At 32.6% G+C, this 22,946-nt stretch overlaps 1 protein-coding gene across 3 annotated transcripts; it reads left to right on the top strand.

The window, feature by feature from the left end:
* Positions 1–1,385: 1,385 nt before the first annotated feature.
* Positions 1,386–22,026, top strand: LOC140665710 (protein RUFY3). 3 transcript variants are annotated; one of them, XM_072892146.1, is made up of 12 exons: positions 1,386–1,607; positions 4,644–4,822; positions 4,892–5,001; positions 5,370–5,577; positions 5,675–5,838; positions 5,946–6,108; positions 6,188–6,304; positions 6,465–6,605; positions 8,617–8,714; positions 11,789–12,005; positions 12,849–13,100; positions 21,617–22,026. In XM_072892146.1, the coding sequence occupies exons 1-12, from the start codon at positions 1,418–1,420 to the stop codon at positions 21,755–21,757; spliced, it is 1,980 nt and encodes a 659-aa protein (XP_072748247.1). In that variant the 5' UTR covers positions 1,386–1,417; the 3' UTR covers positions 21,758–22,026. The 3 variants fall into 3 exon arrangements, with proteins under 3 accessions (XP_072748247.1, XP_072748245.1, XP_072748246.1); XM_072892144.1 differs by lacking the exon at positions 1,386–1,607 and adding an exon at positions 2,838–4,152; XM_072892145.1 differs by lacking the exon at positions 1,386–1,607 and adding an exon at positions 2,842–4,032.
* The last annotated feature ends 920 nt before the right edge of the window (positions 22,027–22,946 follow it).

Genomic DNA, 22,946 nt, shown 5'->3' with positions numbered 1-22,946 from the left:
CATCAGGATCGCAACCCATGTGCCCAGTGTCATGTGAACAATAGGCTACTTTCCGATGTAAAGGAGAGAGGGAAGCCGTATGGCGCGCAGAAATTCCAGTTTCGACTGTGGCTTGAGAGTTACTCAACCCAGCGAGAATAAGTTGGAGAGATCAACGCGATGCGTGCGCAGATTGTCACTGTATTCTAGAGGCGTTCACACCTCCAGAATATTTCAAGTATTAAACTTTCGACAAAAGGGCTTGATAAAAAAAAACGATAAGAAAGAAAAAAAAGAGATTATGTTGTTGAAAAAAGGATAAATTAAATATACCTATAAATTATCAACAAGATCTACACATAAGTAGTGAATGTAAAAAAGTAGCTCTGTGTGATTTTGCAATATTAACTGTTAGATGATGGAATCAATTATAGAGTATATTTATTACAATAAATTTTTAATATATGTATGTACAACTAACAATTTTTGATTAATTTTTTAATATACGTATAATTGTAATAAAATTGTTTCCAAAATAATATATTAAAATATATTATTTGAAAATTATGTTTTTAAATATTGTCTGAACATTAAGAAAAATTATATATATTTCTTAATTTTATGTCTAAATTGCAATTAAACAAATTCATATGTATTTCTTGTCAAGAAAATTCAAACAATTTTAACAATACTAATTAATTAACAAAGTTTCTTATTGTTTAAACTTTTTGAGAGATTTTAAAAATTTTAAAACAGTGTGTTTGAAAAATTCATGTCTTTTAAATTTTTGTATTTAATAGCATATTTTAAAAAGAACATTTTGAAAGAGAATTAATTCCAAACACGAAACTTACGACAGGTCTTTTATAAATGACTAAAAAGAAAAATGGAATCTATTGACACATTTATATAGGACCCCGACAATCCATGCGGAAGAAGCAATACGGTAGCCAGTCCATTTTCTATTACATATCTGTCATTTCCGAAGAAGAAAGATCGACTAAATATCAATTTTTTTCCTTCACGTAAACAGTTTTATTTTTTTTTTTTATTATTAAAAATGTCGATACAATTTCGCTCTTCTGTTCTGTACTTATTTTGATGCTATATTATCTCTTGATAAATCCAAGTTCTTGATTATTTAGAAACAAGAATTATAGCAACATCGTTCGCAGATGACGTCAAGCTATGTTTGTTTCAATTTTATCTCATTATTCCGGATTTCATCCGGCAATTATCGAAAAGAGTCTGGTAGTGGAGGCGTGCATAGAGAAGCATGACATGACAAGTATTCTTACCACGTGCTGGCAAAAGGAATGTGGCGTTTAAGTCCTCAGAGGTACATATATGAGTGTATACGCATACATATATACGTATATATGTATACGTACACTGTCGATAAACTCATGCGCCGCTGGTCGACAGTGAAAACGTAAATATGGCCGCGGAAAGTAGCGACGGTTTGCCAATATCCCCGTCCGAGAAATCGTTCACCGGTAGCCTTGCATCTGATGAAAATGAGAAAAGTGTCTCGCGTTCGCCGTCGAGTTACTCTATACGGGAGGACAAATGGCCGGATCTCGTTGTGTCTAGACCAAGAAAGCTGGATGCTTGGTGGTTGCCCAGACGTGAGTACATAGAATGCTAGGTGTTAGGTGCATGCTCCCACGATTCGGCGCGTTCTTCAAAAGTCCGCGCTGGCGGGCTTAGCTTGGCGCCCGCGTAATAAACGCGCGTAAACATACTGTGCGCGCACGTGTGTTTCTTTATTCAGGTCTGCTCCCAGTTAGAGTCTACAAATTACCGCAAAATTAAATAGATTTAAATATCTACATAATTTTCTGTAGATGTCTGTCATTCATTTCCAAATGAATTGAATTGTTCTTGCTACAAGATTAGTAACAGAAAAGATTTTGTTCCGTGAATTATAACATAAAATTGTAAAATGCATATGTTAAATAGAAAACATATGATATATTATGTGTATACATTTTTATAATATGTGTCATTATTTGACAGATCTATAGAAGATTTAAAAAAACAAAGTTGCAATAGTATATTAAGAAGTCTTAGTATTTTCTACGAATTTCTATGAATATTTTAACTAGATTATTTGTTTTGTTTTAGCCAAAATAAGATCTAATTGTGTTTATTTTAGCTAGAAAATATAATATGTAGAAAATATAATATTCATGAATGATTAAATGTACAATGATTACATCAGAGAAGTCATGTATATTGTAGATATTATATTTAGAATTTTATTCCTTAATACATGTACATAAATATTCTTAAATGTGATAAATTTGCATATAACATTTTTTTTATTAACATTAATGACACTATAATAACAGCTTTTACGATATATTAATCTGTTGTTTGAGTGTTGAGTCGATTCTTCAGTTGTATCTCGAATGATAACGCATTACCACGAGAACAGTGATATATATAGTATATCACATTGTAAATTTTTGTGCGCAGTTATCTGTTACATGATTAGAACAACTCAAAACGGAAAAATAATTAAAATGTGACATTGCTGATACAATAATACGTTAATAAACCGTGTGTAGTGATATTTTTTTCTCGTTTTCCTGTAGTTCACGTGCGTGATTATTTGTTTAATTGTGACGTTAGAGGTACACAAATGTTAAGCTGTTTATATTTTTATAAGAAAAGAAGTATAAGAAAAAGGTGCACATCTGTTCAAGTCTGGTTTAGTGAATATGTATGTAATTAATAAAAAAATATTGATAAGTATAATATTTAATTAAGACAGTATTGAGATGTACATTTTACAATGCCACAATTATATACAATTATATGAAAGTATTCAAAATTTCTGAAATAAAATCTTGAAATATTACTTGAAATAAACTGTTTTTCTTTTTTACATTTTTTTTCTACTTTTGCTTATACAAATTCTTATATATTGAATAAATTTAATATTACCGTGTTTGAAAGTATTCCATTCACTGTCATATCGGTAGAGCAACCCAGAAAGCTGATGGCAGCACCACACAGCACTGCGCAGTGGTATTCGTATTGATTATTGTAGGTGGAGGCAAAGTCAGCGGGAAAATCAATATTATATGTCACCGGCGTTCTCGTTATCTCTGACGTGAAATTTACCTCGCTCGACACTAGTACGATTTCCACGCTATTTTTAACAGTACACAAACTTCCGATTAATTATTGTTTTTTGTGAGCAAATAATCGTGAACTACAATGTAGTTTTATTAGTGCGAATCCATCGTTTCTGCATCAGTTCTGCATCTTAAACTGATATGAGAGTTTATTTGCCATTTCTTCGATATATCTACAACGCAACTGAATCTATCCTTATCAAGACAGATAAATTTGCCATTAATAATAATAGCAAAGGATAAAAGATAATATTTGGAAAAATAACGAAAGAAAAGCAACACAACTAGTGGACGCAGATTTCTATTCTTTGTTGCTAATAACGTAAAGCTTGACTGCAATATATCAACACTTGGTGGTGACTCATTCATTGCGGCATACTTTTCCATCAGCTGTTCGATATAACGAAAGAAGAAGAAAATACTTTATGTTATATAATATTGTGAACAAGTCTTGCGCATAAACTAATAAATATATATACTCATAAAAGAGATATATTGAAAGAACAAGTCAACACTCAGTATTTATTAATTATTAAAAGTATAACTAAAAGAAAAGAAAAATAAAAGTTTATGCGACTCAAGAGCCTTCTTCGCTACAAGTGAACGACTGTCGAAAGATATCGTGTGATCTCCAGAATTGAGTTAGTGACGACAGAGGAATCGTCTTCTATGCGGCAGGTATCCCTGACCGGTCTGAAATTGAGGCCACCGGGCGATCACGGTGGTGTACATCACGGCGGAGTCATGTTGGAGGAAGATATGGCTGGTGCCCAGGACACTATATATTTGTGCAATTTTCGAGTGTCGGTAGACGGCGAATGGCTCTGTTTAAAAGAGCTTCAGGATGTCGAGTTCTCGCTGCAAGACTCGATGCAGCGGTCACCATCACCACCGCTCGCTCTTAGTGGTATTAATTATCATGATCACGATAATCATCATCATCATCAGCAACAGCTTCCCGAACAACGAGAGCTTTGCGATATTATGGCACCAAGTCCACCGCCATTGCAGCACGTCTCCAGCTTGTGTCCGTACTCGATGTTGTTGCACTCATTGATTTTAATTAGCGGAATATTGGAGATATCAAATTTTTTTTCTTTTTGTTTAACAAATTTATTATTGACGTATTATACCGCGTAAGAAATAAGTATTGCTTTTCTTGCTCAGAATGAAAGAAAAATATTTTTTTCTCTTTGTCACGCTATCGTATTGTTGCTTTGAGCGGAATGCATTTTTCAGCAGCAAAACTGTTGCAAACCTTGGCTTACCATATGGCAATTCCATATATGTTACTATCTTTATTTAATTTGATTTGTCCTGGAAAATACAAAAAAGATTAATACACATTGTGCTATGCAATCATTCTAAACATTATTTTAATAATCTTACTATTAATTAAAAATATATTTCATATTCAGGATATTTACTATTAAATTTAAAGCAAATTTTCTAAATATTGAATGTGGGAAATCAATTGAGATTATTACAAGTTAGAGCAGACACGTATTATTTTTGCAGCACGGGATCCGGTGATCATCGAGAGGAGTAATCTCGTTAACATTTCAAAACTAATTGTCAAGGAACTCATCGAAACATCCTTGAAATATGGTCGTATGCTTGATTCTGATCACATGCCATTACAACATTTTTTCATCGTCCTTGAACATGTGCTTAGGCATGGTTTACGGCCAAAGAAGGTAAAGCTTGTTGCCATGCGGATAGCAAAGCAAATTTTTCACATTGGTACTAACAGTCTCCGATTTCAGGGTCTTCTTGGACCCAAGAAGGAGCTGTGGGATATTCTGCAGCTCGTAGAAAAATATTGTCCCGAAGCACAAGATATTACGTCCAGCATTCGTGATTTACCTACTGTTAGGTACTTCATATTTTTATTTTGAAAATGTCACCTACATATATTTATTTTCACGTATAAATCTGAGTTTATACATGAATGAATAATTAAGTTCTCATTTTTTCTAAAGTCAACTTTTCTAAGTATATCATGTCAAATGAAGTCTTTTAGGTTAAATCTCTTAACTTAAATGAAAAATAAAATATTCTATTATTATTTTCATCCTTGACATTTAAACAAGCCATTTTCTAAGTTAACTTAGAATTAGTTTGGACCTATATCAATAATAACATCTATTATAATTAATTATAGAATGAAAGTTTACACTTTGTCAATACTTTAAAAATCCTCGAGCATTAGAAAACGTAGTATTTTTAAATCACTATTTTCAGGACGGCTATGGGTAGGGCACGTGCTTGGTTGCGTATGGCATTAATGCAAAAGAAATTAGCGGATTATCTCAAAGTTTTGATAGATCATAAAGATGATATTCTCTCGGAATATTTCGAGCCAGATGCTCTGATGATGAGCGAGGAGGCAATCGTAGTGATGGGTTTGTTAGTTGGATTAAATGTGATCGATTGCAACTTTTGCGTAAAGGTCAGTCTAGATTAACATCACGTTTTTCACATTACTGTCTGAAATGGTGTGCCTTTGAGCGATAATAAATCAAGGTTAATCGTAACTATTGTGATAGGAAGAAGATCTCGACTGTCAGCAGGGCGTAATTGACTTTTCATTATATTTGCGCAACAGTAATCATATACCTGGTGAATCGCCAGATGACGAACTCGAAAATGACAATATGACCACAGTGCTTGATCAAAAAAATTATATCGAAGAGCTCAATAGACATCTAAAGTAAATATCTCTAATTTTTCGCAAATATTGAGCAAGAAACACTACATACATACACGTATAAGTGTTATCATTTAATGCTCGAAATTGATATTTTCTGTCAATTTTAGCGCAACGGTAACGAATCTTCAAGCTAAAGTAGAATCTCTAACGACAACGAATGCTCTTATGAAAGAAGATCTCGCTATTGCTAAGAACAACATTTTATCGATTCAAGAAGAAAATAGACAACTAAAAAAGGAACTTGGTATAGAGGTTAAAGACGCAAATGAGGTATATATACATATTAAAACTGCATTTTATGTATAGATTGGTATGTATAGATCTGTTTTTGAGATTGATCTAATTTTAGAACGGAAAGGTACCACTTAAAATAACGGAAACCACTGCAGAAATGGAAGAACTTAGAAGCAGAATAGAATCTGAAAAGAAATCTCGGCAAGATTTAGAGAAAGAATTGGAGTTACAGGTTAATAAGAATCTATATCTTCCCTTTTTATAGTGATATTACAGTGTCTCTCAATATATTTTCAATAATAGAGATTTATAAAAGTATACGCACATAAAAAAAAAAAAATAAAAGCATAAGAATTGATTAGTATCTTTGTCTTTCTTTTTTTTTTATACAGATTAGCATGAAATCTGAAATGGAAGTAGCTATGAAGTTGTTAGAGAAGGATATACATGAGAAGCAAGATACTATAATATCTTTAAGGCGACAACTGGAGGATATCAAACTGATCAACTTGGAAATGTACAAAAAGCTGCAGGTGGTATAACTTGCAATTATTACTGACAATGAATAATTTTTTAATTCCCGTGATAAAGCATACTTACATATATCTATTATTTTAATTACTTTATTAAACTAAAGTAATACAAATTATAATTTTGCATTGCATCATAATCATTATCTGTGTGAGAAGTTATTGTACTAATATTTATAAAATATGACTTATTTTTTTATTAAATTTATCTTTTTCTTATTTTAGGAAATCATTTGTTTAATATAAAATTATTTTTTATATGATATGCAAACGATGTATAAATAAACAAGTATACTATATCACGGTTTTGATATAATATACATTTATTTTTATACATTTATACTGCCTGTATAAAATGCTTTAATCACACTATTTATTTTTAAACAGTTAATTACTATGATAGTTATAGCACAGAACTTCTTTAATGCCTTTCCGTGTTTTATCAATATTTTCGTCAATAATTAATATCATATTTCAGCCATATGCCTGTTATTAGCAAATAGTTAATTGCAACTTATATGCGAAATAGGTTATCACTGCACTAAAATAGTTTGATGTTTTTTTTGTATGTGCTGAAAATGATGGGAATTTTATTTCGCCGGAATTTTTTCTGTACGCGAGAGATTTTTGGCTAGCACGTAAAAATTTTCCGTTTCTGGACATATTTCCCTTGTAGGAGTGTGAGCATGAGCTGACACAAAAAGGCGAGATGGTGAGTCGTCTTCACGCGAAGACCAATCAGATTGGCAAGATCCTTAACAACCTCGAGAAGTATAATCATTTGATGAAGGACGGCGAAGCTATACGAAGCCCTACCACTCCAGGTGGTATCTCGAAATCTATTCTTAATAAGCCTAGTCTCACTTCTCCAAGAGGGTGTCCAGTCGCAGATAATGCGACCGCACGGCAGACGATCGATCATCAACGCTCCTTTGACGAGCAATCATCGAAAGCATCTAATGACAAATTGAAACAGAGTCGTTCTACCTCTGAGATATCCATGAGAAATTCAAAAATCGAGCAAGTTGCGAAGGAATAAAGAGAGCCTACTCTTACATGATTAATTCTGTAAGGAATGACACTTGAAATATTGCGGCTATTCGGTGTTGCACACAAGGTGTACATTTTGTATACGTACATCTACAGAGCTGTGCAAAATTATTTCGTCAAGTTTCGAATTTATGTTCTGCGCATAGGATATTGTCGTGTACACTTGACATTTATTTAGTGCTATGATTGAAGATTTATCGACGTTATTGTATTGACAAAGCACGCATAATTATTATGGTGTAACGAAATGATTTAGCAGATTACGCTTTTCTGAGATCAAATTCGGTTTAATCCGATATACAGACTGTTACGTTCAAGACAATAATTCTCTTGTAGAAGTTTTTACAGTGTCACAATATTTCAACAATTATATATATTTTTTACTAAAAGCAATAATTTATTACAATTTGTTAAATAAATAATATAATTATAACATCTTGAGATGTAAAACATATTTATTTGTTTGCAATAATAATGTAAAAAAAAAGAGAGTAATAATTATACACACACAACATCCAGTATAAATTATTTTTATAATCTTATTATTTTAATAAAACTTATTAAAATGATAATGTTCTACACAAATCAGAAATCGAATATATTTTTTTACAAAATAAATTTTAATAAATTTAAATTACTCGCCGATTACGATTGGTGATATTATAGATGTAAGATAAACAGATTTACAGAACTCTCATATAAAATCTAAAGAAAAAAACATTTCGTTACATCATATCTTGTAAGATATTATAAATCCTATGTATGTGACAAATACTATATTGCAAATTGCAAGACATAGATAATGTATACATCAACTCTATTATACTCGTATTATATGCCTAATTCATGGAAATAATTTTTAAATCAACATGTATTATATTGTATTATTTCAGATACTTATTTATAGAAATTTGGACAAATACAATCTTCTTTTTCGCTTGTATTCAATAAGTATTTATTTCAGGAATGCGAAGGCTCGCTTAAGCATAAGACAGAACTGATTACAAAACTGGAAGCTAAAACACTGTCGATGACTGAGACCATCCAAAAAATGGATGAGAAGTATGTTTATTTGTCTTTCATTAGTATTAATTAACTTATAAATAGAATTGAAATTACATGCAAATGAAATTAAATTATTCGAGATTAAAAAGTAAAGAGCGTCATTAATATAATAATTATAAGCATCAAAAAAAGTTTTATGCTTTTTATCTTATATTTCTGTACAGAGGAATTGACTTTTCTTTTTAAAAAAATTGCTAAATATCTTATCTAATCTAAAACTTTATTAACATGAAAGTTACATTGATAATAATTCATTTTGTTTAGTTACTGTAAATTTCTGATGAGGAATTTTCTATATGATAAACGCAGCATCATAATTGCTACTAATTGGATTAATATTGCGTTATCTAAAAGTGTATGTTATATAGCGCGACATGTCTGGTAGAAAGCAAATATGCACAGATAATAGAGAGAAATAACATTGTCAGAAATTGAGCAAAAGCTTAATTTTCCTCAATTTGCAAAATATTTCAGAAATTTGTCGTATTTTTTGTTGTAAATAATATTTTTTTGTTATAAAATATGTATAATATATACATATATATGTATATGTTTTATGTATTTATTATTTTTTTTTAGTCAGCAATTGTGTACATTTAATTTATTAAAAATCCAAACAATGCATCAAAACTTTTTTTGATATGTGCATGTAAATTGAAAGCTATTTCGTATATCGTTATTTCATTTTTATTTTACGAAAATTGTATATAAAGTGTGTGTGTTTTCTCTTTTGATAAAGTTATGCGCATATAGAATGTAATTTTTAATTATACGGTCACACATATTAAATTTATCACGGCAAATATGAAAAGAGCTAATACTCATTTGTTATACGCTTTCAAATTTTTGCTAAATCGGTTGTTATCAAATATTGTGCAGTTATTAATATTAGTTAAGAGAATGTTACAATTGATATATGTATATAAGGATTTATGGTAATCATTTTTTATCAAACTTCTCGCGTAACGTTAATATTTTTGAAAGAAGGGTTGAAGATGTCTCTCCACACATTACCAAACTATTTTAGCAGGCATTATTTACGTACAAATATAATTGTTATGATAAGACTTTTCTATCAACTATCGCTACACGGTATTCTAATATGATAGCGAATAGTCGTACCAATAATTATATACAATGCACGCACGCCGATAAATGGGCTGTTCTAGTTAGAAATGATTTATTTTTTACTTAGATATCGTGAATACGATCAGAGTTAAATAGGATAGATTATTAGAGGAACACAAAAGATTAAATAAACTCTTATCGGGGATATTGGCAAACCTTCGCTAAATAGTTACTTTATAAATAATAGTTATATCGAGATCGAAAATAGTTGTTAATATTATGTCGAAATATATTTTAAAGTATTTCGAAATAATAAATTTATACATTATGACATAATTATATTAATAAAATATATCAATGCTATTATACGATACGAAAGTTAATGTTATCGAGCATTAGTCATTGAATCTCAATGCCAATCATTTTTCCATTTTTAATATGCAAAATAAAAGTAAATTTCCTTCATTTTATCATTGTGCCCTTATCCTTATTTAAGGATAAAAAATAATCGTATTTGAGTATCTAAATTAAAACGTTTATTTCATTCGCGTTTAAGGAACTGATCGTTTGTGATCATTCTTGTCACAATCATTCCTTTTAAATTGATTTTTTGATTTATTTTATGTTTAGACATGACACTAGCGCCTCAAGTTAATTAAATTATTACATTATCGACATTTGTAATTGACACATCCTCATATATAAGACACGTTTCGAAATAATAGCTACTTTCTTGTCAAAATATTTAGTAGTAACTAATTAAACGTGCCATATCCATATATTACTGATACAATTAAGTACTCGTATAAGCCTCGCGCAGTGAACATTATACGTATTCTAACACTACGTGTGCTTGTGTACCAACGCTACGAAAATAAATTCATAATAGAAAAGAATATATTTGTGTGTTTATTCTAGAATCATCTTACATTAGATGTAAGGTGTCACGACTTGAAAATAGAAAGAATTTTTATTAACGTTTCTTTAATATGTGATTTGTTTTATTATTGCAAAATAAAAGAATTTCTTATTGACTTTTGAATAATGTAACTGCTAATATGTAATTTTGTAAGGTAAGTTATGTTCATAACATTACCAATAAAATTGTGAATTAATCGGCATACCTATACGTAAACAACTTTGCTGTTTTATTAAATTTATTTATTTTTATATGTTGAGAAAATGTGAAAAAAATATAAATTTTTCTCTTACTTTTTGGTAAATATACAAACAATGTTAAATGCTACTTGCAATTATATACCTAATATGTACAATTAGTCACAAGCGTAAATTTTTTCGGATTGGCACTTTTGCAGTATTTCGTAATACTTAATCATTTCCACGTTACAAAGGTATAACAACTTTTTGTTTTTGAACCATTCATGTTTTATGTAAGAGAATAAAATGATTTATACATATACGTATATAATAATCATTACCTTGCAAATTTTTATTTTTTATTTTTACAATATGATTGCAATACAGTTCCTTAAATGCGATAAATACATTTTTTTTCGAATAAATACATTTTTATTTATAGTTTTTAAATACATTTTTACTTCTAATGTATTTATGATACAGCTTTTGATTGACTTTGATCAATTTTAAAATAAAGGCGCAATGATTTTGAATTAAATATATAATATAAAAATATTATCTTTTGTGTTTAATAAATAAGTACAAGCACAGTAAATCATACGTAAATTAAATGAACCATTTCTTGATGAAGATATCTGCGAGATTATCGATAGTTATATAGATATTATTGACATTTAATAGACATTATTTAATAGTTTAAAATTAAGTGAATAGAATGATCGGTTTAAATGTAACATATCACGCATCATTACACTCATTGTCAGAGCCATTTGAAATCCTAACGTAATTTTAGAGTAAAGTATAAGTTAAAAATCGTTGATTCAATTGAACAAAATGACTTTTGACGATGTGGATGGGAGTTTTATATCTTCGACGTTTAAGTATCATTGATTTGACTTAATCAGGTGCAAGGAGATGGATGGTGTCAGGTCGGGAGCGGAGGAGAGGGTGAGAATCCTGGGCGCGGAGGCCGCCGAACGGGAAGCACGGACGAATGGGGTCGAGAGGGAATTGCGACTCGAGCGCGAATGGAGAACCTCCTTGCAGGAAACATCGATCTCTAACACGGAGAAGATCTCTCAATTACATCAGGAGATCGATCAGTTGAAACGGGTGTCCGAGGTACATGCGTGCGATCGGTATTGCCTTTTTAAGGATACCAAGGCGAATAAATCTCACGGTTACATTATCGCCGTGCTTGTAAGTTTAGAAAAAGGGAAGCTGCGCGGAGACGCGCGGAGACGCGCGACGATTCGATCTTTCTATTTAAATCTCATTCCGAAACCTGCCAGCATGGATTATAAGCTGCACCTAATTCAATCGACAAAGCGTTATCGTGATTTATTCGTTTCTCGATTATAGAACTGACAGTAAGTACCGCAACGACGCAGTGTCGTCCTGAAATAAATTAATGAAATTTATTTGAATTATTGAGTTCTTTTTCGTTCTGTAGCTCAAAAGAAGGGTCACATCCAAGTTATTTAGCTCCATTAGATGAAAATAAGTTAATTATAATCGACACCTGAAGCAACATTCATAAAATGCATTTAAATTTAATAACGCTACAATTAAAATGTATGAGGCATAAAAATATATTATTCTTGAACGGCTTGGATGATGAAATTTTAAAACAGAATGGTAAACACAACTATTATATTATAAACTAAAATAGAAGTTACAATGTATGTATATATAATCGATATAAAGAAACATATATACTAGGATTGTATATATTAGTTAAATCAGAAGCTAGGTTATTTAAAATCGGTTCATATGAATTAATATTTTAAATTTGGATTTCACTTAATATATCAATTATTAAGTGACACACAATTTTGCAAGTTGTATTTTTACGTAGCAGCAAACATTTAGCAACCAAGTATTGATCCGCCTTTAATCGCGATAAAGAACAAACGAGTAAATACGTACGCCGGATAATCACAACTGAGTATTCCGTTGTTTCAGAGGTACTTGACGCTGCAAGAGGAGTTTTACGCGTTGAAGGAGGTGTGCAGCGAGCAGGAACGAACTCTGGAGGAACTTGGCGGACAATTGAGCGCAGCCAAATTAGCGGCGGTCGAACTGCGCGAAGCCGCTGACAACGCTCAACAGCAGCAGCAGTCGGCGCTGCAAGAGGGCTCGGTAACGTGGGCGAACGATCGGCTGGTCACCCAATGCAAGGGGTGCAGCCGTGAGTTCAACATGACTCGTCGCAAGGTAATCAAACTTTTTAATTGCTCCCACGCCTTCGTAACTCATCCTTCTCCTTTTCTCCTTCCTTCCTCACTCTCTCTCTCTCTCTCTCTTTCTCTTCTTCTCTAGTTTCCCAATCCCGGTTTCTCCGAGCTTCTTCGCGAACCACCCTCTTCTACTCCTCTTCCTGCCTTCCTCTTTCACCCGTCCGATCTATTTGCGGAACTGGATTCGCGCGGAGAGCTCGGCTGAAAGCGCGGCGCACCGTACGTAATTGTTCAATTATCCCCGCCGTTCTGGAAATTACTGCTTTCCCTGATGCGGATTTCCCGGAGCTCACGGAGGAGACAAGACGAAGCGCGCGTTAAATGACCACGGTAGATCAACCCTTGGCAGGGTAGACCCCGTCGGCATCTTAGGGATACACCTACCCCTCGGCCAAGATCTTGATGGTGCGCGACCTGCGCGCTCGTCAGGTCGTCAGAATCTCGAGATCGGAATCGCTCCTCGCGCGCAACAACTTTGATGCACGACAGTCGTATTATTACAGATAGCGGGCTATCGCGCGTTGCTCGGGCTAGCAATTACACTTAAAGGCTTTCGTTTACCTAACTTCCCCCTTTATTAAATCGCGATAGGCCGTAATGAGGGCCGGAATTTGCGGATAGATAAGAGTCGGTTGAGGGATTAGCAGCTTAAACAAGTTCTCGAGCGTGTTAAGCACCGCGCCGCGCATCCGTAACACACTTTTTAATTCGCTCATTAGCGAGACGTGTCGCGTTACACGGCAAACGCGGCGATTCCCCACGGAATCTCCTCCGCGAAGCTCGGCAAAAAGCTCGCGATCCGCTTTCGCATTTTTCGAACGCGAATCACGCGCCGGCACGATATAACCGCTTAAAGTATTCGCAAAGATCTGATCGTTCCGTTCGTTGCAGTTGCGTGCATCGATAAGGGAAGCGCGGCGCGCCAACGGTGAGCGTATTCGTGCATTCGTCATACGGATAAATTCTGTGGTGGAATTTATGCGCTCGTCAAGAGCTTTATCGAAATTTTGCGGACGTACGCGATAAATACGATTCACCGGAGCTTGTTGTCGACGTTGCGGTAATCGTTGATTAGCGGCTTGATTCACCGCGAAAGCTCCGAAATAAATCGGATCGTCGCATGCAATTTGACGTTTCGTCTATCATCGACGTGACTATTAAACTTGCGTGTGTCTATAATTTTGTAGCTATGAAAGAGGAAAAAATCTTTAATCTTAATCGTTTAATGGATCGTTACATTTGTCAAATAATGCAGTTTTTGCTATCTCTTGTGGGACATGCAATTACATTTATTGCACCATCACCCGACATACATTCATGATTACGCGTTGTGCATGCACCGTTCGCATGCATATTCAGTCGACGATGTGATAGAGACGTTACTCGTCCCATAAAATACATTAGACCATATTCTCTCTTTAGTTTATGTAGCCGACGGTTCGAAGAATACATAGTGCCTACACGATGTTACGAAGGAGGTTGAAAGGAGAACGTAGGAAAGGGTGGTAAGTTATTGCATAATAACAAGGCAGTGCTCGGGTATTCTTGTTACTCATTTTTCGCCCCGTAGGTGTATTACCATACTGTTTAATATAGAATAGGCCACCCGTGGCACGACCAGATGTGTGAGTAGAATCGTGCCAGTGGGCAAGCAACCCCGTTGGCAAGCGCGCCAACGAAGGAAGTCCATCCTGTGTAGGAGAGAGCCTTCGAAAGGTGCGGGCATGTTTGTGGAAAAAAAGCAGCCGCAAGCCGGCTTCGTAGTTGCAGCATGCAAAAGCAGTAAAACAATAACCTTTCTTCTATAGCCGTCTGGCTCGGTTGACTACATTGTGAGACGGTAAATTCATCCCGAGTTTTTTAAACGTACGGTACATCGACAATTGCTTTATACGCGCGCTTGACACAGTTCGCAAGGATTGTGGATATTTTGAATCCGCGATGATGTTAACGAGCAGCCTGAAACTTTTCTCGTACCTATATTTCATGCATCGCTGAGCATTTTGATTCGTTCCCGGTAACAGCAAATTGCAACAGCCAAGTTTCATCCTACGGTAACTGCATGTAAAAATTTCCCAACAGATGGAATTCGAATCAATAGTTTAATCTGTAAAACACGGATGGCAATTTGTACTTATAGTTGAAGTAATGTGGCTCAGAAATTATATTTATATTGAATTCGTCCCCTGTGTAAAGCAAATTTTTTCCCTTACTGTTGCTTGCCATGTGTGTCATAGAAACAAAAAGTATTTATTAGAAAGTATCAGATGGGATTATATTACGTAAGGTAACGACGTCACACTTGCGATATTGGATCATCATAAGCAATATCGAGTCGTGCGCAGATGCTGATAAGTGAATACCGTTCATCGTCCCCGTCACGTGCAATGATGATGCGGCAATAGAATGGCATTGTAAAGGATGCTACAAAAGCATTCCATTCTGTCTTGTATAAAAATTTGTAGCAAGATTACCAAATATATTCTGAACAATGTAAAAAATGTGCATATATTTTAAAAATTTATTTATTATCTTTATGTGTTAAAAATAGAATTCTTTTGAGCACATAGAGAACATAAATTCTACTATAAAGTAACTTTATTTTATAATAGAAATTATGAAAATTCAATTATCTTAAACCTTAATTACGTAGTGCTTTCATTTTCAATAAAAATAATTAGATAAGAAAATTTTTTAATTATCAATAAAAATAATTATGGACAAGAAAATATATTAACAGTCAAATAACTGTTTATGACCAAGACTATAACTATAATATTTAGAATTATTTAAAATGTATTATATTTACTGTCTTAGACTTATTTTTTTAATTTAATTATTCGCTTCTCAATAAAATTTCTCCATAATTTACAATGAATATTGCTTGTATTGTTTAAGAGCAAAATTTGATATAAAACTTGTCAATTTAATGTTGCTTTGCAAATGTTTGAATTTGCATTATGACTGATTATGACCGAGACTAATAAATGACTACAATTGCAAAACGGAAAAATAAGGTTTCAGTTTGCTGTTTCATCTACGGAAAATAAATAAGAGCGCGCAATAGCATTTACTTGTTCTTTTTAACTCTTAACTTCAGAAACGAAAACTCATTTCCCTGCTCATGCGATTGCATAAAAGTGAGTTTGCTTGTCTGCCTGATGTTACGCGCCACAAAGGGAAAGACCGCGAGAGATCGTCTCCTTCGATGGTTTACCAGACTTTCGCGTCCGCGCCAAAGCGAGTCATTTTCCATGGAATAATTTATAGATCGCTATGGCTAATCATTTACCCGACAGTATCTCTCGGATCTGATCTCAGACTGATTTATTCGTCTTGGAAAGTATCTATAAGTAGGTATCTATCACGGTTAAGATAAGGCGTGCTTGAAACACGACGGTACGTATAGTTGCAGGCACCAATCTACTACGATCGTAAGTCATGCCGATGGGACGGTTCAATAATTAACTTTGCGAGGAAATCGGTTATCGGGACGATATTATTCGGGCTCTTACTTTCCGGTAATAACCGGGCAACCGCTTCTCCGCACACCCACATCGCTAAGAAGAGAAGAAGGGAACGACGATTCGACCTTCTCACTTAAGGGATTCAATTTAGATGTAAAATTTAGAATCGCAGCCGCGAATCCCGGTCCGGTCGTTATTTCTCTTTTGGCTTTTAAAGTACGAATACCACATTATTATAATAGACGGGCGGTAATGGCTTGAAAATGAAGACCACCCGGTAATGGAGAAACGGATGCAAAATAAACACAAAGACGGACCACGCTATGTTTCTGCCTCCCGTCGCGATTTGGAAATCTATCTGAATTGCACGCGCGATGAATTGATGATAAATTCTCTACGCTTACTTTAAATGAGAACTGCTTTCGAAATATAGGAGATAATTGAATAATGCGGAATACTACTAACAAAACAAAATACAAATCTGTTCGTAAGTAGTCTTTCTGCATTTATTTTTTTTTAGTATTCATGATTAAAAATTGACGTAATTTTATTTCAATCTTGTCATTATCCTCGTTGTTTCTCATCTGCTGAAGTTACTTTCCAGTTTGCCAGTCAGTCTTGTTCCGTGTCCGTCTATACCCCAACAATCTAACGACTCTCACATGGAAATGACCTGTACAAGAAATACCACAAAAAAGTATTAAGCGTTCTCTTACCTGAAGTTGACGCGCGGACAATAGTATTCCTGGCGTTAAGTGCAAAAAGTTCCGGCCGTTGTCCGCGTGCCAGCTTCAGGTACGGGCATGCACTTTTTTTTTTGACCCGCAACGAGCACACGTAATCCGTAACTACGAACTACGTTACGAAGCTTTTTATTTTCAGCATATAGAACTGAGACAAACTCATCGCTTTATGTGTCGCGAAGTTATTATTGGTTCGAACATTCAGTTGAAATCCTAAAATGTATATTTAGAATTATTTAAAATGTATTATTTTTATGTCTTATCTGGGCAACTTTATTTTAGTTCAGTTTTTTTACTTCTCATTGAAATTTCCAATAGTTGACAATGAATGTTGCGTGTAAGTCAAATTTGATATAACTTGTTAATTTATTTACTGTTACTTTGCAAATTTGAAGTTGCAGACTATGTATTTTAAGAGTATTATGTATATATAGAAACGTCCTATTTCGTTATTTTATTTATAAATATATCTTTACAATGGAACAAAACTGAAATTCGATAATTATTGCTGTTTTTTTTAAAATTAGATCTAATGTAAAAGAAGCATTGATTTTTTAAAAATTTATATGCTTATGTATCGTCTTACATAGATAATCTTAGTTATTTATGTAATTTATTGTTTTATTAAATAATTAAAATAATAAAAAAAAATATTAAGAAAATATTTTTAAACACATTTTTAAATACATATTTTCTAAACAACGGGTTAATTAAAAACGACCTGACTAGCCAAAATTATTCAATTTATTTACACGACGTTTCGACCATATGGTTGTGGTCCTTTTCAAGTGTAACTATAAAGAAAATAAATAAATAACGGATCAAACATTGATATATAGATACAATTTTTACCAGATTTTAGCCAAACAATACAACATAAAGGCGTCATAAAACCAGTCTACTCACACGTAAATTAAGAAAGAGATGAAAAAATCCAATGGGGCATGTTTAAAGGTAGAACATAATGATGGAATAATTAAATATGTCACTTAGTTAAAAACAATGGTTATAAATTTTGAGATGAACACAAACAAGGAGACACGTCATGTCAGCATGAGTTTTTTGAACAAAACTGTGAATATTTAAAAAGAAAAACAGTTCAAACGACCTTTATAATTTTGTCATAAATATTATTTAAATTTTCAGTATCTCTTTGTAGATTAATCGTGGAGTTAAATTTCTTAATAAAAAACATTTCAGCTATTTCTCTTTTCTTAATAAATTTTTCATTGTGTAAAATAACCGGATCATCCCACTCAAAATCATGCCCAAATTCAACTCTGTGTTTGCTAACGACTGATTGATTGGTAGGATGTAATTTTATATTGTTAAGATGTTCTCTAATACGTGTGCGTATATGTCGCTTTGTTTGGCCAATGTAAAGCGCATCGCAATCCTTACACTGTAATTTATAAACCACATCAGTTCTAAAGTCAGTATGTAATCTGTCTTTACCACGCTTAATCAATGTATTAAGTTTATTAGTTATAGTCATAACGACGTTCAAACCAGCGTCACAAACAATACGACGTAAACAAAAGCTAAATTCATTAACATAAGGAATTGAAACATAAGGTCTGCCTCTTTGTAATTCCTTCACCCGGGGTTCAAATTCCAAATTGTTGCGATTTTTTAAAAAATTGACCCTCTTTTTGATGTGTCGTCCAATAAGGTTGTCAGGGAAACAATTATTACGCAAAGTTTTATAAACGATACACAAATTCTCATTATGGAACCTAGTATCAGAGAGCAACAATGCATGATCAACAAGACTATAAATCGTATTAATTTTATATTTCATGGGGTGATTCGAATAAAAGTTGATATATCTTCCCGACCAAGTGGGTTTCCTGTACCAATTAGTTATGAGTCCATTGTCAGCACGTAAAACAGTAGTATTTAAGAAGCTAATGGACTTATTCTGTTCAATCTCAAACGTAAATTTTAAACGAGGGTGAAAATTATTAAAGGTATCCAACATCTCATCAATGCTTGTGCGTGGAATTATTGCAAATATGTCGTCCACATATCTATAGTAAATTGGGACTTTAAAACTTAACAAATTTAGACAATGAGACTCTAAATCATCCATAACAATGTCCGCTAATATCGGAGATAAAGGAGAGCCCATGGGGCTTCCGAAAATTTGCTCGTAAAACTGTCCATTAAAACTAAAACTTGTCGAATCTAAAATCAATTCCACAACATGTATAAATTGAGCAAGGCTAAAGTTAGTAGCAGAACTGATGTTATTCCATCGTTTTTCAATGGCGGTCAGAACCAATTCTTTCGGGATATTAGTAAATAACGAGCTAACATCCAATGATATCATTACTTGACCGCCCTCAATAATAACGTCCTTTATCTTTTTGGAAAAAGACCATCCGTCGTTTATATGTGAAGCTGGTTTCACAACTGACCTTTGCAGTATATCCTGTATGTAAGTTGATAAATTGTACAAAGTACTGCCAACAGTCGAAACAATGATTCTTAATGGAAAACCAGGCTTATGGGTCTTGGGCAACCCATAGCAACGTGGTAAATTTCCATTAGTACAGTTTAGATGTTTGTAAGTTCTTTCGTCAATGAGCTTGTTGTTGAGCCAAGATTTTAGTAATGAATTTATCTTGTTCATAAGTGGTTTTGTCGGATTTTTATTGATTTTCTTGTAAGTAAATTCATCACTCAACAACGACTCCATTTTTAACAAATAATCAGTCTTGTTCATTACGACTGTGGACTGTCCCTTGTCAGCTTTGGTAACTAATAAATCGTTATTATCAGACAAAAATTTTTTCGAAAGTGAAAAGGCCCGCCCTATATGTCTTTCAATATAACTGACATGACGACGAGAACATAAAAATCTCTGCAGTGTATTCGCAACAGAGATTCTGGTAGTCTCTATAAGATCAGTTGGAATCATGCTAGAACACGCCTCAAAACCTTTAACGACGTTTAATACATAATCAACGCGATCTTTACTGCGTGAAGGATTTATGGGTAGCGCAAAATTGTCACCCAAGCTTAAGAGAGTGGAGACATGTTCGGGAATGGTCTTATCACTAATGTTTACAAACCATTTGGATTTATCAATATTATGAAAAGGATCCTCTTTGAAATCATTTTTTAATTTTAATTTGTCAAACTTATTAATTAAATTATTTTTTATCTTTAAACCGAATGAGAACATCCTTTGTTTGCTACGTTTAAAAAAGTCAAAAACCAAGTCATGTGGTAAACATTCAAAGAGTCCTTTCTCAATATAACAGATCTTTTTTCTAAAAAACATCAAACTAATGTTCAAGTCTTCAATCTCGAAATTTAGAATAGAATGCTGACTTAAATTTAACAACTTTTGAAATTTGTGGTTAACACTACAACTGTGAAATTCAATGTAAGTCTTGAGGTTCCTTATGTGTGTAGGAACGAGATCCAGTCTTCTGCATCGTAATAGGAAAGTCAATTGATGTTTGGAGGTAAAAAACTTCTTTTTATAGTTGATCCATGACTTCAGTAGAGATGTGCAATGGTCGCCATAAAGATTCGATATGAATTTAAAGAAGTCTTCAATACGGGGAGGCTCCATAATTAGGTCCAAGAGCAATTTTAAAATTATAAGTTATTAAAGTCGCTAGTATTTGATTATAAACAACGGGTTAATTAAAAACGACCTGACTAGCCAAAATTATTCAATTTATTTACACGACGTTTCGAGTCAGGTCGTTTTTAATTAACCCGTTGTTTATAATCAAATACTAGCGACTTTAATAACTTATAATTTTACATATTTTCTATTTTTATTTTTAATATTTTATACATATATATATATATATATATATATATATATATATATATATATATATGTATATGTATAATATTCTTAATATAATTTTTAATATGCTTAAATGAAATTTTATCGATTTTATTATTAATATTTTTAATTTTATGTAGCCATGAGTAATACTATACTTGATTTTTTGTATTTTAGATGCTACATCGACATCAAAATACATCAAGGGTCTAAATTATATCAAACTATATTATATTTCTATGATATTCAATATTACTGTATGTCATATATTTCGCATAAGTGTTGTTAAGATATTTATTATAAATTATTATTATTAGGATGCTATTGTTATTTTTGATCTCATAAACTAAATATATTTACAGTATATTAAGTTTATAATAAATATACAATTATTTTTCTTTATCGATAAAGACAAGTTTAATAATTAAAATAAAATAATAATAAATGTTTGCGTACATTATTTCTGTTACAGCACCATTGTCGCAATTGTGGGAATATTTTTTGTAACGCCTGTAGTGATAATACTACCGTCTTGCCGAACTCAGCAAAACCAGTGCGCGTTTGTGACGAATGTTACGTACTTCTAGTTAGCCGTGACTCGGTGATGCGTTAATACTCTACGTGCTATTGTTCTTTCTCGTAAAGCAAGTTGTATACCAGAGATTTCAGTTCAATGCGCAGTCTCGAAAAAAAAAAATTGAAAAAGTAGAATGAGGAAAATAACAAAATTTGTCCAAAAATGTACTCCACAAATGTTTATATATGTTTTTTTACGGTACGTTATGTGTAATCATTTAAATTGGACATACATGATGATGGACATACCAATCTGCCGTGAGCAATATTTTGTTCCATGTTAAAGCGATTTTTTTTCTTTTTTTTTAATAAAAATACTCACAATATTTTAAAATTTATATACAATTGGGGTAGAGAAATATTTAATTTATTAAATTTTATTACTGCAACATAATTTTTATAATATATTTTTAGAAATAATAGACAAATATATACATATATGTTTATATATACATACATGTTTATAAACAGTCGCTAGAATTTATTTTTTTCAATGTACACTATTTTATTTAGTCATAGAAAAAATTGTTTCACTTTATTGCACAACGGGTTCAATTATCTTTGACTGACCACGCGACACCACAAATGGCATAAAAGGGTTAGATTATATAAATGTTTACGATTTAATGTTGCACCTTGCTTCTAGTACTGTTTCGATAGTAAATAGATAGTTTGCATCTGTTATGCTCAGCTTGAGCAAGGTAAGATACAGCGATGTGATCATAACTCAGAATCGATTAATAAAGTAGTGAAACTGCAATTTTGCTTGCGCTGCAGTGTCCAAACGCGTGCCTGTACAACGATATTTTTAAAATGTTCTATACCGTCTGAAAGAGATATTATACATACGTATATCTATATATATATATATATATATATATATATATATATAAATAAATGAAATGGTTTTATAAATTGTATATGTGTTACTATTTATTCTATTTTTTAAGTTTTATGCTATATAAATGTTAAAATTAAGTAGAAATACATTTATAAGAATATTTAAAAAAAAGTACGTATATATTATCTCATTATTGTAATCTTTTCTAGATAATATTTATGAAAACGTATAACTGTGTTATGGTTTTCTTGAAATGAGAATAAGATTATGCTGCGCGCATGCAAACAGCTTATATCTTTGACAATCTTATGCAAATACATTTTAGATGTCTTCTAAAGAGTTCTACAGATGATTGATGCAATAATTAAATGTATTTTTCAGTAAT

Source organism: Anoplolepis gracilipes, chromosome 5 (genome assembly GCF_047496725.1).
Source record: "Anoplolepis gracilipes chromosome 5, ASM4749672v1, whole genome shotgun sequence".
NCBI classification, from domain to species: domain Eukaryota; kingdom Metazoa; phylum Arthropoda; class Insecta; order Hymenoptera; family Formicidae; genus Anoplolepis; species Anoplolepis gracilipes.
The sequence above is the reverse complement of the archived record's forward strand: the minus strand, read 5'-3'. Positions and strand labels throughout refer to the sequence as shown.

Bases quoted from the DNA above. Each gene is read 5' to 3' on its own strand.
- LOC140665710 (XM_072892144.1), top strand. From the start codon at position 3,795: ATGCGGCAGGTATCCCTGACCGGTCTGAAATTGAGGCCACCGGGCGAT. The intron at 4,823-4,891 runs GTAAAGCTTGTT...CTCCGATTTCAG, and splicing joins ATGGTTTACGGCCAAAGAAG to GGTCTTCTTGGACCCAAGAA. The intron at 13,101-21,616 runs GTAATCAAACTT...TTTCTGTTACAG, and splicing joins TCAACATGACTCGTCGCAAG to CACCATTGTCGCAATTGTGG.